Below are 13980 nucleotides of genomic sequence, written 5' to 3' on the forward strand. Positions count from 1 at the left end.
GCCCGTTTTTTCTTCTTTATACCTTTCTGGCTGACAAGAAGTCACAAATGTTATTGCTTGGGGGCAGGGAAAGAATCGCTAGAACTCCAAAGCAGGTGGCGATTATTAAGCTGGGGCTCTGGGACGGGGGGGTGCAAATGCCCGGGAAGGTGGCGGGCGCCACACAGGTGACCGAGGACTTGGAGCCAACCTTGACATAGTAGACGTCCCTGTCATCCAGTATCAGCTCCAGGTGACCCACGCGGCCGCTGTGGAGCGTCTCCATCTTTCCTGGGGGACAAAACAAGAATTCAGAGACCGGGGCTCAACGTCCTGCATTCACCGGGGGACGCTCCACTCATTTCCCATCTCTGAGCCCGTCAACATGGCTGGACTTAGTGCGGACCCCAGAGGTCGCTGGGGGATCCACGAGTGAGCAGGCAGCAGGGGCCCGGCCCTGGGTCTGGCACCCGGCGAGGCGCCCCGTCATTACCGTCCAGCTCGAGCTTCTTCCTGGGGTGGAGAAGCTTCAGCCGGAACTTCCCCTGGGGCCAGCTGTAGCTGAGGTCCAGCGCGACATCCCTGGGCACGTGGGACCCGGGCGTGCCCATGAAGAGGTGGGCGGACGCTTCCTGAGGGAGCCAGCTGTCCTTCTGGAAACACAGTGGACTCTTCAAGGTCATGAACCCCATCGTGCTCATGGGGTCCCTACTCTTCCTGAGAGAGGACCCCTGCCTCCACTGTTCAAACACGTGAGTTCTTTTTTTCTTTTTTGGTGAGGAAGATTAGCCCTGAGCTAACATCTGCTGCCAATCCTCTTTTTGCTGAGGAAGACTGGCCCTGAGCTAACATCCGTGCCCATCTTCCTCTACTTTATATGTGGGATGCCTGCCACAGCATGGCTTGACAAGCGGTGCCATGTCCGCACCCGGGATCCAAACCGGCAAACCCTGGGCCGCCAAGAAGTGGAACGTGCTAACTTAACCACTGCACCACCGGGCCGGCCCCAAACACGTGAGTTCTTATGCTCATCCTTGACCTCGCGAGACAAGAACCAAACCAGGAATTTGGGGGATCCAAAAATAGTATCCTGGAGAGGACCAGGGCCCTGCAGGATCCAGGACCACGGCGACAGGGTCTTGATTTGTTCAGTAAATAGCCGGGAGTGAAGCCAGGCGTGCACGTGGCATTGGCGCCCTGCCCAGCTCCCCTCAGTCCCTTAACCAGCTCTGCCCACTCATCTCCCAGCTTTTGCATGCTTTGCTGTGAGCGCCTGGCACCTGGGGCCTCCAGAACATCGCTCGTGGCACAGGAGTGAAGAGCATCCAGCTCTTAGCCTCGAGGGAATCAAGCTCTGAGACAGAACGCCTGCTCCGGGGCTCCCCAGGGATCAGGCCGAGGCTGCCACTTCACCCCACAGCACCCCCTGCTCAGCTTCTTCCCTTTCCCTGTCCTAATTTCTCCTCCTGGAGTCTTTTCTTGTTTTTCTTTTTTTCTTGAGGAAGATTGGCCCTCAGCTAACATTGTTGCCAATCTTCCTCTTTTTTCCCTTGAGGAAGATTAGGCCTGACCTAAGATCTGTGCCAATCCTCCACTATTTCATATGTGAGTTGCTGCCACAGCATGGCTGACAAGTGGTGTAGGTCCATGCCCGGGATCTCAACCCAGGAACCCAGGCCACCCAAGTGGAATGTACGAACTTAACCACTCGGCCACAGGGCTGGCCCCTGGAGCCTTTTCTCAATCAATCACTCTTGCCCGAATCCTCAGCTCGGGTCCGCTCCTGGGAAAACAGCCTAAGACACAAGCCCCGTTTAACATCCTGCAGTAACACACCTCCACTCGCACCAATGAATGTTCACTACCGTGTGCGAGGCCCGGCTGCAGGCACAGGGAGGACGACGGAGCGTCAGATACACAAAGTCCCGCCCTCACGGGGCCCACGCTCCAGACAGGGAGGCACAGGACCACCAGACACAAAGGTACATAAGATGGCAGCTGGTGATGGGGGCCCGGCTGACAAATGCAGGGGGTGAGGGGCTCTGGCAGGGTGTCAGGGAAGGTGCCTCTGAGGAGGGGCATTCAAGGAGACGAAGAAAGCGAGCGAGGGAGTCAAGTGGACGTCTGGGAAGGTGCTCCAGGCAGGGGAAACAGTGCAAAGGCCCTGGGGCAGCAATGAGCTTGGCATTAAAAAAGGAGGTCAGTGTGTCTGGAGAGCACTGAGCTTGGTAAATAGTCAGGGAAACAGGGAGGAGAGGCTGGCAGGGCTGGATCACAGAGGGCCCGTTGGTCAGGGCGTCTGGCACCTACTCAGAGCGATGGGGGCCACTGGAGAGTTCCCAGCAGAGGAGACATGATCTATGGGGATTTTGGAAAGTCCATCTGGCTGCCGGTGGAGAACAGATGGTGAGGAGACAAGAGTGGGAGCAGGGGACCAGAGAGGAGGCTGGTGAGGGTTCATTCTGTGCCAGGCGCTGGGGTCACGGGGGTGAGAAAAGCAGGCACTGGATCTGTCCCCAGGAACTGAGTGACAGGTGGGGAAGACAGACACAAGCGACTAACTTCCGTTAACGAACATACAAGTGGTCTAAAGGGGAGGAGCATCAACTTTAGAGCGAGTAAAAGAGGAGCATGACGACTTTGGGGTAATCAGGCAGGCTGCACTGAGGAGGTGACCCTTGAACTGAGATAGAAAGACTGATTCAGAGTTAATTAGTCATAGAGCCCCAAAACAGAGGATCAGCATGTGCAAGGGTCCTGTGGCAGGAGGGAGCCCACAGCAGGAGCAGCCCAGCCCAACAGGTCCAGAGAGGAGACCCCTGTCTTTATGAGGGAGCCCCAAGGCTGATCCCTGGGGAGCCCCACAGTCTGGCTGGGACAGAAGGGGCAATTCCACAGGGCCTACCTGGGGGTGGACGGTATAGGCAGCTTCCAGCAGATACTGTTGGAGCCCGCGGTCCTGCTTCTTCAGCGTCACCACCACAGACACGGGCACTGAGAGCAGGTGGGGCTGACCGGCTGCCGGCCAGGCCACTTCCGTGCACAGCTGCCAGCCCCAGGGGTGGGCCACTGCGGAGACAGGCGAGCAGGAGCATGGGGCCAGGGGTCTCCAGGCGGGCCCGCGGCTGCTCACGCCAAAAGGACAGAGCTGCTCTCTTTTCTTTAGAGAAACAGTACTGTGTAGACATTAGACATAGGAGGCCATGCTGTGTAGACAAGCGTTTCCCAACCTCAGCGCTACTGACCGACTGGGCCGGGTCATCCTTTGTTGGGGGCTGTCCCGTGACTGCAGGATATCGGGCAGCACCTCTGAACTCCACCCCCTAGACGTCAGCAGCAGCCCCCACGCTAGTCATGACCATCAAAAGCGTCTCCAGACGTTGCTAAAGGTCCCCAGCGCAGCCACTTCCCAGCTCTGCAACCTTGGGCAAATTACTTAACATCTCTGTGCCTCGGTGTTTCTTATCTGTAAACTGGGACGGATCGCAGCCCCTGCCTCCTGGTGTGACCGTGAGGAGGGCCAGGTCCTTAAGGGTTTGGGACAGGCCGGGCTTCAAGTAAGACATTCACCTAAATAAGCCCGTCCCTGCCTTACTCAAAAACGACCGCAGGATCCGCTGCTCCCTGGCGCATTTCCGCCCCATCTTTTTTCAATTTTGTTGCCTTTGCCCCCATGTTCTCATCCAAGACTTTCCTGTTATTAAAATACCTCCTTCTCTTTAGGTTTTAAAATGACCGGACATCTCGATCGTTTACTAAACCAGGAGGTGGCAAACTTTTTCTGTCAATGGCCGGAGAGTGAACTGCGCAGCCCTGTGGCTGCGGGACCAAGGCAGCCCCAGGCGGACGAGCGGCCGTGGCTGCGAACCGATCACACTTTCTTTCTGGACCCCAAAACAGGAATTTCACGGATTTTTCACATCATGGAATTTTCTTCTTCTGATTACTTTTTCAAGTGACACTTGAAAATGTGAACGTCTCCTCTTGGCTCACGGGCCCCCGTGTGGAGCTGTGTGCCCCTGACGGATAATTGAGCGGCTTCCTGTTTTTCCCTCTTGTAAGTAATGATGCCGGGAACGTCGCGGTGCGCGGGCATTTTAAAGCAGCTTAGGTTTCTTCTCACAGGGTCGCGTTCCAGAAGCAGAATCAGCGAGTTAAGGGTATAAACTCGGAAATCTGGAGCCGCCCCCGGGATGCCCATCTTGGGACCATGACCGGAGGCCCAGCTTGCTGCCTACCTTCCTTGTGGGTACAGGATCGGGCCTCGGAAGGGCCGGGAACGTGACCGAGGGTCTGTGTGCCATCCGCAGTGACGAGGTACAGCTTAGAGCTGGGCGGGAAGAGGACAGTCCCAACAAGTCATTTCCACGCACTCGTCAGACAGATACGCCTTGAGCTGCCAGAGCACTGGGGCCAATTCCACCACCAACAGGACAGGCCTTGGGGGAGCTCACACTGTGTTGGGGGAGACACTCCACGAACACAGAGGGTGACAAGCCCTGTGAAAAACTTAAACAGGGGATGGCATGGGCATAGGGTCTGTCTTGGGGACAGGGCTGGGCCTTCTTTAGCTGGGGGTGGGGAGCTCTCTGCAGAGGTAACATTTGAGCAGAGACTCAAAGCATGAGAAGGAGCCAGCATTCCAGACAGAGGGAACAGCAAGTGCAAAGGCCCTGGGGTGGGAATGAAGCGGCCTCTTTAGGAGCGCAGAAAGAAGGGTGGTGTGAGGCGGTCAGGGTAGAGAAAGGGGAAGCCAGGGGCAGGAAGTAGCATCAGGAGACAGGTGAGAGAGGTGGGCAGGGCCCCCACTGGGCCAGACAATCGTGTTGACCTAGAAGCAAGTGAGGGGTTTTAAACAGGTGCGGGGTGTGACAGGTCTTAACGGACATTTTAAAGGACCCCACTGGCTGCTGCTGGGAGAAGAGCCTGGAGGGCAGGCGTGGGGTGTGGGGGGCAACAGGGAAGGAAGCAGGTGGGGGCGGGTGTAGCCTGTCTTCACCCCTGTTTCCTCTGAAATTACTGCTCCAGGGGCCAGGGACAAGCAGGCCCAGGAGGGACCCCTCTAGGGAGCTGAGGAGTATGGTAGCTCCCCACCCCACCCCTTGGCCACCCCCACTCCCCATCACAGACACACCACCCCACGTGACACACGCATACACACACGTGTGCACACAGACACACAGTTACAGACACACAGGACACGCACAGACACCCCCCACTCACATGCACACACTGTCACAAACATGCCCACAGATACACATATTCACACGCACAGACTCACAGGCACACCCTTACGCACACACATGGTCATGCAACACACACACACAGGGGATCAAGCACACGCACTCACACATACGCACACAGCCCTCAGGCCTCACTCACGCGCACTCCGGCTCCCTCTGCTGGCACGGGACGCCCACCTGAAGCTGAGCAGCTCCACGGCCTCCTCCTCGGGCGTGTTCAGGTGCACCTTGAGGTCCCGGCCCCTCCTCGCCTGGACCCCGCCGTCCAGGCTGGCCGTGCCACGGACGCCGGTCACCCACCTCAGCCCGGCCTGCCCCAGGGCGCCCGCCGTGCCCATCTGAGCCGAGATCTGGAGCAGGGCGCTGGGAAGTGGCACATGCCAGCTGCACCCTGCAGGCCCGGGGACCGCAAACCCGGTGCCCACCCGCCCGCCACCTCCAGTCAGACTGTGCCCTGCAGTCCTGAGCCAGAGCGGCCCCTCCACTGCGGCCCCTGCTGACCACGCGCTCCACGTGCGCCAAGCACGCTACACGTATCGCCCATCCTCTCCTCGCCATCCGTGGCCCCTTTTTATAGACGAGGAAACTGAGGCTTGGAGAGGTGAGACCACTTGCTCAGGTCCCATAGCTGGGATGTGGGACAGCCAGGACTAGAACCCCGTGCATTGAGCCCAAGCCCAGGGTCTCCACGCCAAAAAGCAGCCAGCACAGCACACCCACGCCCCCCGCGTCAGACCCAGAAACCAAGGACAGGCCGGCTGAGTGGTTGGGGACAGTTGCCCAGTGGGCCCGTGACAGGCTCTGCAGTCGAATGAGCATCGCCCAGACCCACTCAGACTCGTCCGTGCCATGTGGCCCTGAGTCTGCTTCCCCGTCGGGGGAATAAGAAAAGTGTCCACCATGTGCGTGGTCGTGTGGGTGGCCGTGTGGGTCCCGTGGGCTCGGAGCCCTCGCATCTTACACGCTCCTCCCTCCTTCCCTCCTCCTCTCCCCTCGAAGCCAGAGTGAGGCGGAGGGAAGAGCATGTGCTGTGACACGAGACCAGAATCCCAGCCGCCTCACGCTGCTGTGTGACCTTGGGCAGGTGACCTGGCCTCCCTAAGCCTCAGTCTTCCGCCCTGTAAAGTGGGCGTAACCGCCTGGCATCTCTTCATGGTGTCTTGGCACAAAAACCCCTCAATCGACAGGCACTGTGTGATGAGGGATCCCCTCCAGCCCATGCTGACGCCCCCACTCGCTGCAGCGCCCCCCACCCCACCACCTCCCCCAGCTCCGAGGGGCCAGCTACCTGGGCTTGACATAACCATTCACAGAGAAATCCGAGAGGCGCTGGAAGTCGGCGGTCCCTCGGACCCGGACACTGATGGCGGCGGAGGCGTTCAGGGCCAGCCGGGCAGGGAGGCCAGACATGGTGGGGAAGGTGAGCTCCTCCAAGAGTAGGTTCAGTCTCCGGTTCACTTGCACCTCCTGCCCCTGCAGCCAACGAGCCATAACAGTGTACGTGACAGGCCCTGCTACAGGCCAGGGGCACCAAGCGCTGAGCACCGAGCATGGAGCAGCAAGCACTGAGCACCCAGCACCAAGCACCCAGCACTCAGCATGGAGCACTGAGCACCCAGCACCCAGCTGGAGCACCCAGCACCGAGCACTGAGCACCGAGCATGTGCAACCTCACGTAGTCCTCACACAACCCTCAGAGGACCATTACCATCATCCCCAGTTTCCAGATGAGAAAACTGAGCCCACAAACAGACAAAATAAACCCAGCCAAGTCCACATAGCTAGACACAGGCCCAGCTGGGGTTTGAACTCAGACAGTTTACTACGGGAAAAGGTCAGAGGTCAGGGAGAGCCAGGTAAGGAGAGGCGTGGGCCCGGCAGGTGGTACAGAACACCTAGTCTGGGCCAGGCGCATTCTAAACACTTTGTTGCATTTTTACTGCTTGAAGCCACTTGATTCAACAGCTCTATGAAGTAGATATTATCATTATATCATCCCCATCGCACAGATGCAGAAACTGAGGCCACGACAAGTTGAACGCCTTGATCGTGGGCGGCCTGGCTCCACACTCCGTGCTCTGAAGTGCTCTCCCCACAGTGCTCAGAGGAAGCAGCCCAGGCGGCAGGGCAGGGAGGGGCGGGGCCCGGCCCGAGGCACCTTCAGAAGCCTGATGGCCAGCTCAGCCAGGCTCAGGGACCGGCGTGTGGCGGGACTCCGCGTCTCCCCGCAGTCGACAAAGCTCAGCTCGTGCCCGAACCCCTTCATGCTCAGCTCACAGCGCAGCGCCCGCCGCTCCCCGCGCCTCTGGGCCACCTGCGACCAGGAAGGGGTCTGGGTGAGGCGGACAGGGCGCCTGGACGCTGAGATGGGGAGCGGGGGCTGGAGAGCAAGGCCAAGGACTGGTGGGTCCGGAACAGGGCCTGCAAACTCGCGCCCGCAGGCAGAATCCGCGATGTGTTTTCTTTGAGCTGCACAGCATGCCCGGTGCAGTGTGTGTGTGTGTGTGAATAAACTTTCTGTTCTGGAAAGATTTCAGATACACAGAAAAGTTGCAAGGTTAGCACAGAGAGCTTCCACATACCCCCCACCCTGCTTCTTCCATCCTTAAGATCTTACATTGCCGGGGTGCATGGGGAAAACTAATGCTGGCACGTTACTATGAACTAAACTCCAGACTTTATTCGATTTTGCCAGTTTTTCCATGTGAGTCCTCTTTCTATTCCAGGATCCAATCCAGGTACCACGTTGCATTTATTTGCGCGTCCCTTCAGTCTCCTCCGGTCTGTGACCATTTCTCAGCCTTTCTGTGGATTCCATGCAGTGTGAATTTTTTTAATTGAATTTGTTTCTAACATTTAAAAATTGGGAGATTTTTATACAAAATCCAGACCTCCACCTTCTCGAAAAAGAGAAATATTGGCCTGCGTCCCTCCCCCGACCCACAAGGGGCAACAAGGGGCCAGAGCTGAGCACTGGCTGCCGCTTTTAGCTAAGACATGTGTTTCTCCTGTCTGCCATAGTCCCCACCACTCCCTATTGTCTCTCCAACACTGAGGCCAAGTTTTGTTGCCATTCATCACCGTGCTTGTGCAAAAGAGATCTTGGGATGTGAGTTTCTATCAAAAGTGAGAAAATCACAGAGCAAAGGGATTGCGGATTCTAAGAAAAAATGTTTATACTCAGCCCACCACCCTCACTCAAGTTACTTACTGGCCCGAGATCTAGTCCAAAAGACTTGTAAGGGCAGGAACCACATCCTCACTATCTTTGTGTTCCCGGGCCCTGGGTTCACACGTGGTGGTTGGTAAACATGTGAACAAACTCCCCAGCCACCCGCCTCGACCACCCTCAGATGCAGGCGGCAACGAAACCCAAAAGCCATTAAAAGTAGACTGGATAAGGGAGACGTGATATGGAACAGCACCCAGCGAGGAGAAGAAGCTAACAGTAAGGACAAGCAGCAAGGTTGATGGATCTCCCAGACAACGTCTAAGTAAGAGAAGCCAGACGTCAATAACAGGACACGAGTAGCATCGCTCACACATGCCAAAAGATGGAAACAACCCTAATGTCAATCAGTGGATAAAGGGACAAACACCGTGTGGTCTGTCCACATGATGGAATGTTACTCAAAAAGGAATGGAGAGGGGCCGGCCTGGTGGCGCAGTGCTTAAGAGCACATGTTCTGCTTCAGCAGCCCGGGGTTCGCCAGTTTGGATCCCGGGTGAGGATATGGCACCGCTTGGCAAGCCATGCTGTGGGAGGCGTCCCACATATAAAGTAGAGGAAGATGGGCACGGATGTTAGCTCAGGGCCAGTCTTCCTCAGCAAAAAGAGGAGGATTGGCAGCAGATGTTAGTTCAGGGCTGACCTTCCTCTAAAAAAAAAATAATAATAAAAGGAATAGAGAACTGGGACATGTTCCAACACAGAGGAACCTCAAAAGCTTGTGTAAGTGGAAGAAGCCAGACGTAAAAGGCCGCATAGTGTATAATTCCATTTATATGGAACATCCAGAATGGAGAAATCTACAGGAGCAGAGAACAGATTAGTGGCCGTCAGGGGCTGGCGGGGTAGGCGAATGGGGAGGGACTGCTGACGGCGGGCATGGGGTCTCCTTCGGGGTGACGAAAGTGTTTCAGAACAAGACAGAGGTGACGGCTGCACAACCTTGTGAATGCACATTACTGAATCGTACACTTTAAAACGGCTAATTTCATGTTATGTGGATTTCACCTCTTTTTTTTTTTTAAGAGTACGTGGTAAATGACTCCATCAATACAAAGTTCACGAGAGGAACTGGGTGTGACTTCTGCTGCCAACCAGACTGGAGGAACAGGGACTGGATTGACCTTCCCATGTTGAAAAACTGGAAACCCAGATGAAATCATGTAAACACAAGTTCCCGAGACATCAGACGACAGGTAACGCAAGACAATGAACCGGACGCATGGGAAACCAGCGAGGGGAGCCCCGGCTTTCCGCCTGGAGAGAGTCCAGCCTGAGGGGCGGGGGAAGGGGGAGGAGAGCACGGCAACCTCTGGAGCTGGGGAGCTGGGAGCCCAAGGTGGCCGGACCTCACAGGGCAGAGCACGGGACAGGACAGAGCCGTGCAGAGAGAGCGCTGGAGACCCACAGCGGGTCCTAAGAATCTCTGGGACATTGCACTGGGCAAAGATTTCTTAGACCTAATGCCCAAAGCATTGGGCATAAAAGACATTGATAAACTTGACTTTACCTGAATCAAGAACTTCTGCTCTTCAAAACAGACCACTAAGAGAGTACAAAGACCACACAATACACTGGGAGAAAATATTTGCAAGCCACATATCAGATAAAGGACTTGTTTGCCGAACAGATAAAGAGTTCTCAAAACTCAATAATAAGAAACAATTCTAACACAAATATGTATATATATTTGAACACACACTTCACCAAAGACGTGTGGATGACAGATAAACACATGAAAAGACGCTCAGCATCATCAGTCATGAGGGAAACGCACATGAAGCCACAAGATACTACCACACACTATTAGAATGGCAAAAATTAGAAAGTCTAACCATACTCAGTGTTGGTGAGGACGTGGAGGAACTAGGACTCTCATACGCTGCTGGGAGGATGCAAAATGGTGCAACCCCTTTGCAAAAACAGACTAGCAATCTGTTAAAAAATCAAGCACACAACTACCATACAATCCACCGGTCCCATTCTCAGATATTTGCACAAGAGAACTGAAAACCTATGTTCACAGGAAGCCTTGTACACAATGTTCACAGCAGCTCGGTGTGTAACAGCCCCAAACTGAAAACAACACAAATGTCCATTGACAGGTGAACGGATGGACACACGGTGGTACTTCCATACAATGGGGCGCTACTCAGCAATAAAAAGAAAGAAACTCTTAGCACGTCCGGCAACATGGATGAATCTCAAAATAATCATGCTGAATGAAAGCGGCTACCAAAAAAGAGTATATGCTTAAAAAAAACGCTGCATGATTCCACTAATGGAACATTCTGGAAAATGTCAACTGACCTATAGCAAGGGAAAGCCTATCAGTGGTTCCTGGGGACGGGGAAGAGAAGGGGGAAGGGATTATTAAGGAGCATAAGAAACTTCTGGAGGTGATGGATACGTTCATTAGCCCTATTATGGTGACGGTCTCATGGATCTGTGCATATGTCAGAACTTATCAAATTGTACGCTTTAAACGCACACTGTTTATTGTAGGTCAATTATCCCTCAACAAAGCTGATTGTTAAAAAGTAAAATTAATCGATGCCGTTAGAAGTCAGACTGTGATTACCCTTGGTTGGGGGGTAAACTAGAACGTGGGGAGGGGGGCCTCTGGGGTGCTGGTAGCGGTCTGGGCGCTGGTTACAAGGATGCGTCCCGTTGGTGGAAACGCACTGAGCCGCACACTTACGACTTGGGCATTTTGCCATATGTGTGTGATGCTTCAGCAGACAGTTGTTCAAAAGGCGGCAGGCTAGGGGCCGGCCCGGTGGCGCAGCAGTTAAGTTCACATGTTCCACTTCGGTGGCCCGGGGTTCGCCTGTTCGGATCCCCGGTGTGGACATGGCACCGCTTGGCATGCCATGCTGTGGCAGGCATCCCACATAGAAAATAGAGGAAGACGGGCACAGACGTTAGGTCAGGGCCAGTCTTTCTCAGCAAAAAGTGGAGGATTGGCAGCAGATGTTAGCTCAGGGCTAATGTTCCTCAAAAAAAAAAAAAGAAGGCAAGCTAACAGCTGGCTGCTCAGATCTGGACCAACAGCTGGTTTCTGCAAGAGTAGGAGGGCAAGGTCAGAGCTCAAGGACACCTGAGTCCCCAGTCCCCAAGCCCAAGCCGGCGCCTGACTGTGACGGGGGTGGAAGCCAGGTGGGTGTGGGCACTGCCCTTACCTTCTGCTGCAGGTCTCTCATCTTTCTGGATCTTTCTCCTGGACAGTCAGGGCTGGCTGCCTGTGCTGTGGGCCCTGGTTCTGGCTCGGGGGGCTTCTCCGGGTGGGCCTCTCTCTCCTCCTCCTGCCCCCAGAATGACTTCGGACCAAACAGCTTGCCGGCGATTTCCTCGGCATTTTCCAGCCGGAGCCCCAGCTGGGAAGGGAAGTCAGGGGTTCAGGGAGGAGTGACTCAGTCACATGAGTGATCACGAGCTGCGGGGCTGGGGGCTTGTACAGAGCACCCCAGGCCCCCCAGGGTCCACCCAGGCCCAAGGAAAGGGGCACAACCTCAGGAAATCAACCAGCACCACATCAGCTTGACAAATGCCACACAGTGAGAATCCCCACCGATTCTTTAAGGCCGCCTCCAGGAAGCCTTCCTTGAATTGCCGAGTCACTCCCTTCCCATAATCCCCCCACACGCAGCCAAACTGATCATTCGTTCCTCCAAGTGTTGAGCACACAACTCCAAGGTCACACTCAGGCTAATCTGCGTGTCTGTCTCCCTCGCAAGACACTGAGCTCCATGAGGGCAGGGACCACGTCTCAGTCACTAGGCACACTCAAGGCCTGTGTAATGGGTAATTTTGTGTCAGTTTGATGGGGCCACAGGGTGCCCAGATATTTGGTTACACACTATTTTGGGTTTTTCTGCGAGAGTGTTTTTGGATGACTTTAATATTTAAATCAATAGACTGAGCCAAGCAGATTGCCCTCCACAAAGGGGGTGGGCCTCATCCAATCAGTTGAAGGACTGAACAAAACAAAAGTCTCATCCTTCCTCCAAATACGAGGAACTTCCTCCCACCTGACTGCCTTCAGCCTGGACAGACGGGAACTACACCTTCGGCTCTCCTGGGTCTGCAGCTTGCTGGACGCAGATCTCAAGGCCTGTCGGCCTCCATGATCCTATTGGTTCTGTTTCTCTGGAGAACCCTGACTAAGACCCCTGACCTGGATGGTCTCAAAATTTGATGGATGAATGAAGGAGTCCTTCCTTCCGTCCTGCCTTCCTTCCACCTAGCCATCTGCTCACTTGTTCTCTCATGCTTCCCATCCATTCACCCAACCATGCGTCCTTTTATCCTTCCGGACTCCTCTCCTTCTTCCCATCTATTCTGCCCTCCACCCTTCCATCCAGACATCTCTGAGAGCATTTGGAGAGAAATCACCAGAGGGGGATTTGGCAGACACGAGCCCACGCGCCCAGCTGGCAAAGTTTGGGTGACAGGTTTCCTATTCTCCATCAGTTAGAAAGGGTTGGGACAGGGCGCAGAGCTCTCCCCATCAGACAGGCTCCAGGGACTGGGGGAAAGAGACGGAAGCACCCCAAGGTGATCCATTACTTTAAAGGATACTGGACATATGACCTCAAGAGAGTCTCTCTTCCATAGCTGCCCTCCGCAATCCACCTTCCACACAAGAGCCAGAACTCTCAAATCACATCCCGTCACTCCCCAGCTTACAATTCTGCGACATGGCCCTGCTCCCTCCCTGCCCCCCATCCAACCACTCTCCTCACTTTCCCTACTCTACTTCTCTTCCTTGAACACACCAAGCCCTTTCTCCTCCCAGGACCTTTGCACATGCTGGTCTTATTCATCCTTCCAGTCTCAGCTCAAACTTCACCTCCCTAAACACACTACTTAGAGTTGCCATTGTTTTATCAATGTGTTTACTCAGTTCTTATCTGTCCACCTCTCTGGGCTGTGAGCACCAAGAGGGCAGGGATGACGTCTCTCTCGTTCATCGTCATCTTCTCAGAGCCCAGCACAGTGCCTGGCACATGTCAGGTAGAGGACAGATATTTGTGCAATGGATGGCAGGTGGATAAATCGATGGATGGATGTCGATGGACATGGATGGATAGATGGATGAAAAGATGGATAGATGAGTGGGAGAACAGATGAAGAGATGGGTGGGTGCGTAAATAGGCAGATGGATAGATGGGTGGGGGAGAAGACAGATTGAAAGATGGGTGGGAGGGTACGTAAATGGATGGATGGATGGATGATGGATGGGTGGATTAATGGATGGATGGATGGAAGGATAAAGGTGAATGGAGAGATGAATAGACATGTGAATGAGTGGATGACCGGGAGACAGATGGGCAGGTGACAGCGTAGATGGAGAGATGGATGGGAAAGTATGTGGATGGATGAGAGGGAGGGAGAGAAGGAGGGATGGGGTGGAGGTTAGTAAACCGATATACGGATGGGTAGATGGGTGAGTGAATGGATGGGTGGATGAGCAGAAAAATGGGTGGGTAGGTGGATGGAGGGGGCTAGGAGTAAAAGATGTGGGAG

The 13980-nt window shown here is 54.8% G+C and overlaps 1 protein-coding gene across 1 annotated transcript in view; it reads right to left on the reverse strand.

The window, feature by feature from the left end:
- The window catches only part of LOC124243009 (uncharacterized), a 152722-nt gene that overhangs the window by 108715 nt on the left and 30027 nt on the right, over positions 1-13980 (reverse strand). Inside the window, exons 17-24 of the mRNA XM_046668547.1 lie at positions 11634-11828; positions 7381-7536; positions 6511-6695; positions 5400-5585; positions 4218-4309; positions 2885-3048; positions 473-632; positions 191-270 (exon numbers count right to left, since the gene is read on the reverse strand). Of these exons, the coding sequence (XP_046524503.1) occupies positions 191-270; positions 473-632; positions 2885-3048; positions 4218-4309; positions 5400-5585; positions 6511-6695; positions 7381-7536; positions 11634-11828 (1218 nt within the window). The remainder of the gene's footprint in view (positions 1-190; positions 271-472; positions 633-2884; positions 3049-4217; positions 4310-5399; positions 5586-6510; positions 6696-7380; positions 7537-11633; positions 11829-13980) is intronic.

The sequence above is a fragment of the Equus quagga genome, chromosome 7 (genome assembly GCF_021613505.1).
Source record: "Equus quagga isolate Etosha38 chromosome 7, UCLA_HA_Equagga_1.0, whole genome shotgun sequence".
Classification (NCBI taxonomy): Eukaryota; Metazoa; Chordata; class Mammalia; order Perissodactyla; family Equidae; genus Equus; species Equus quagga.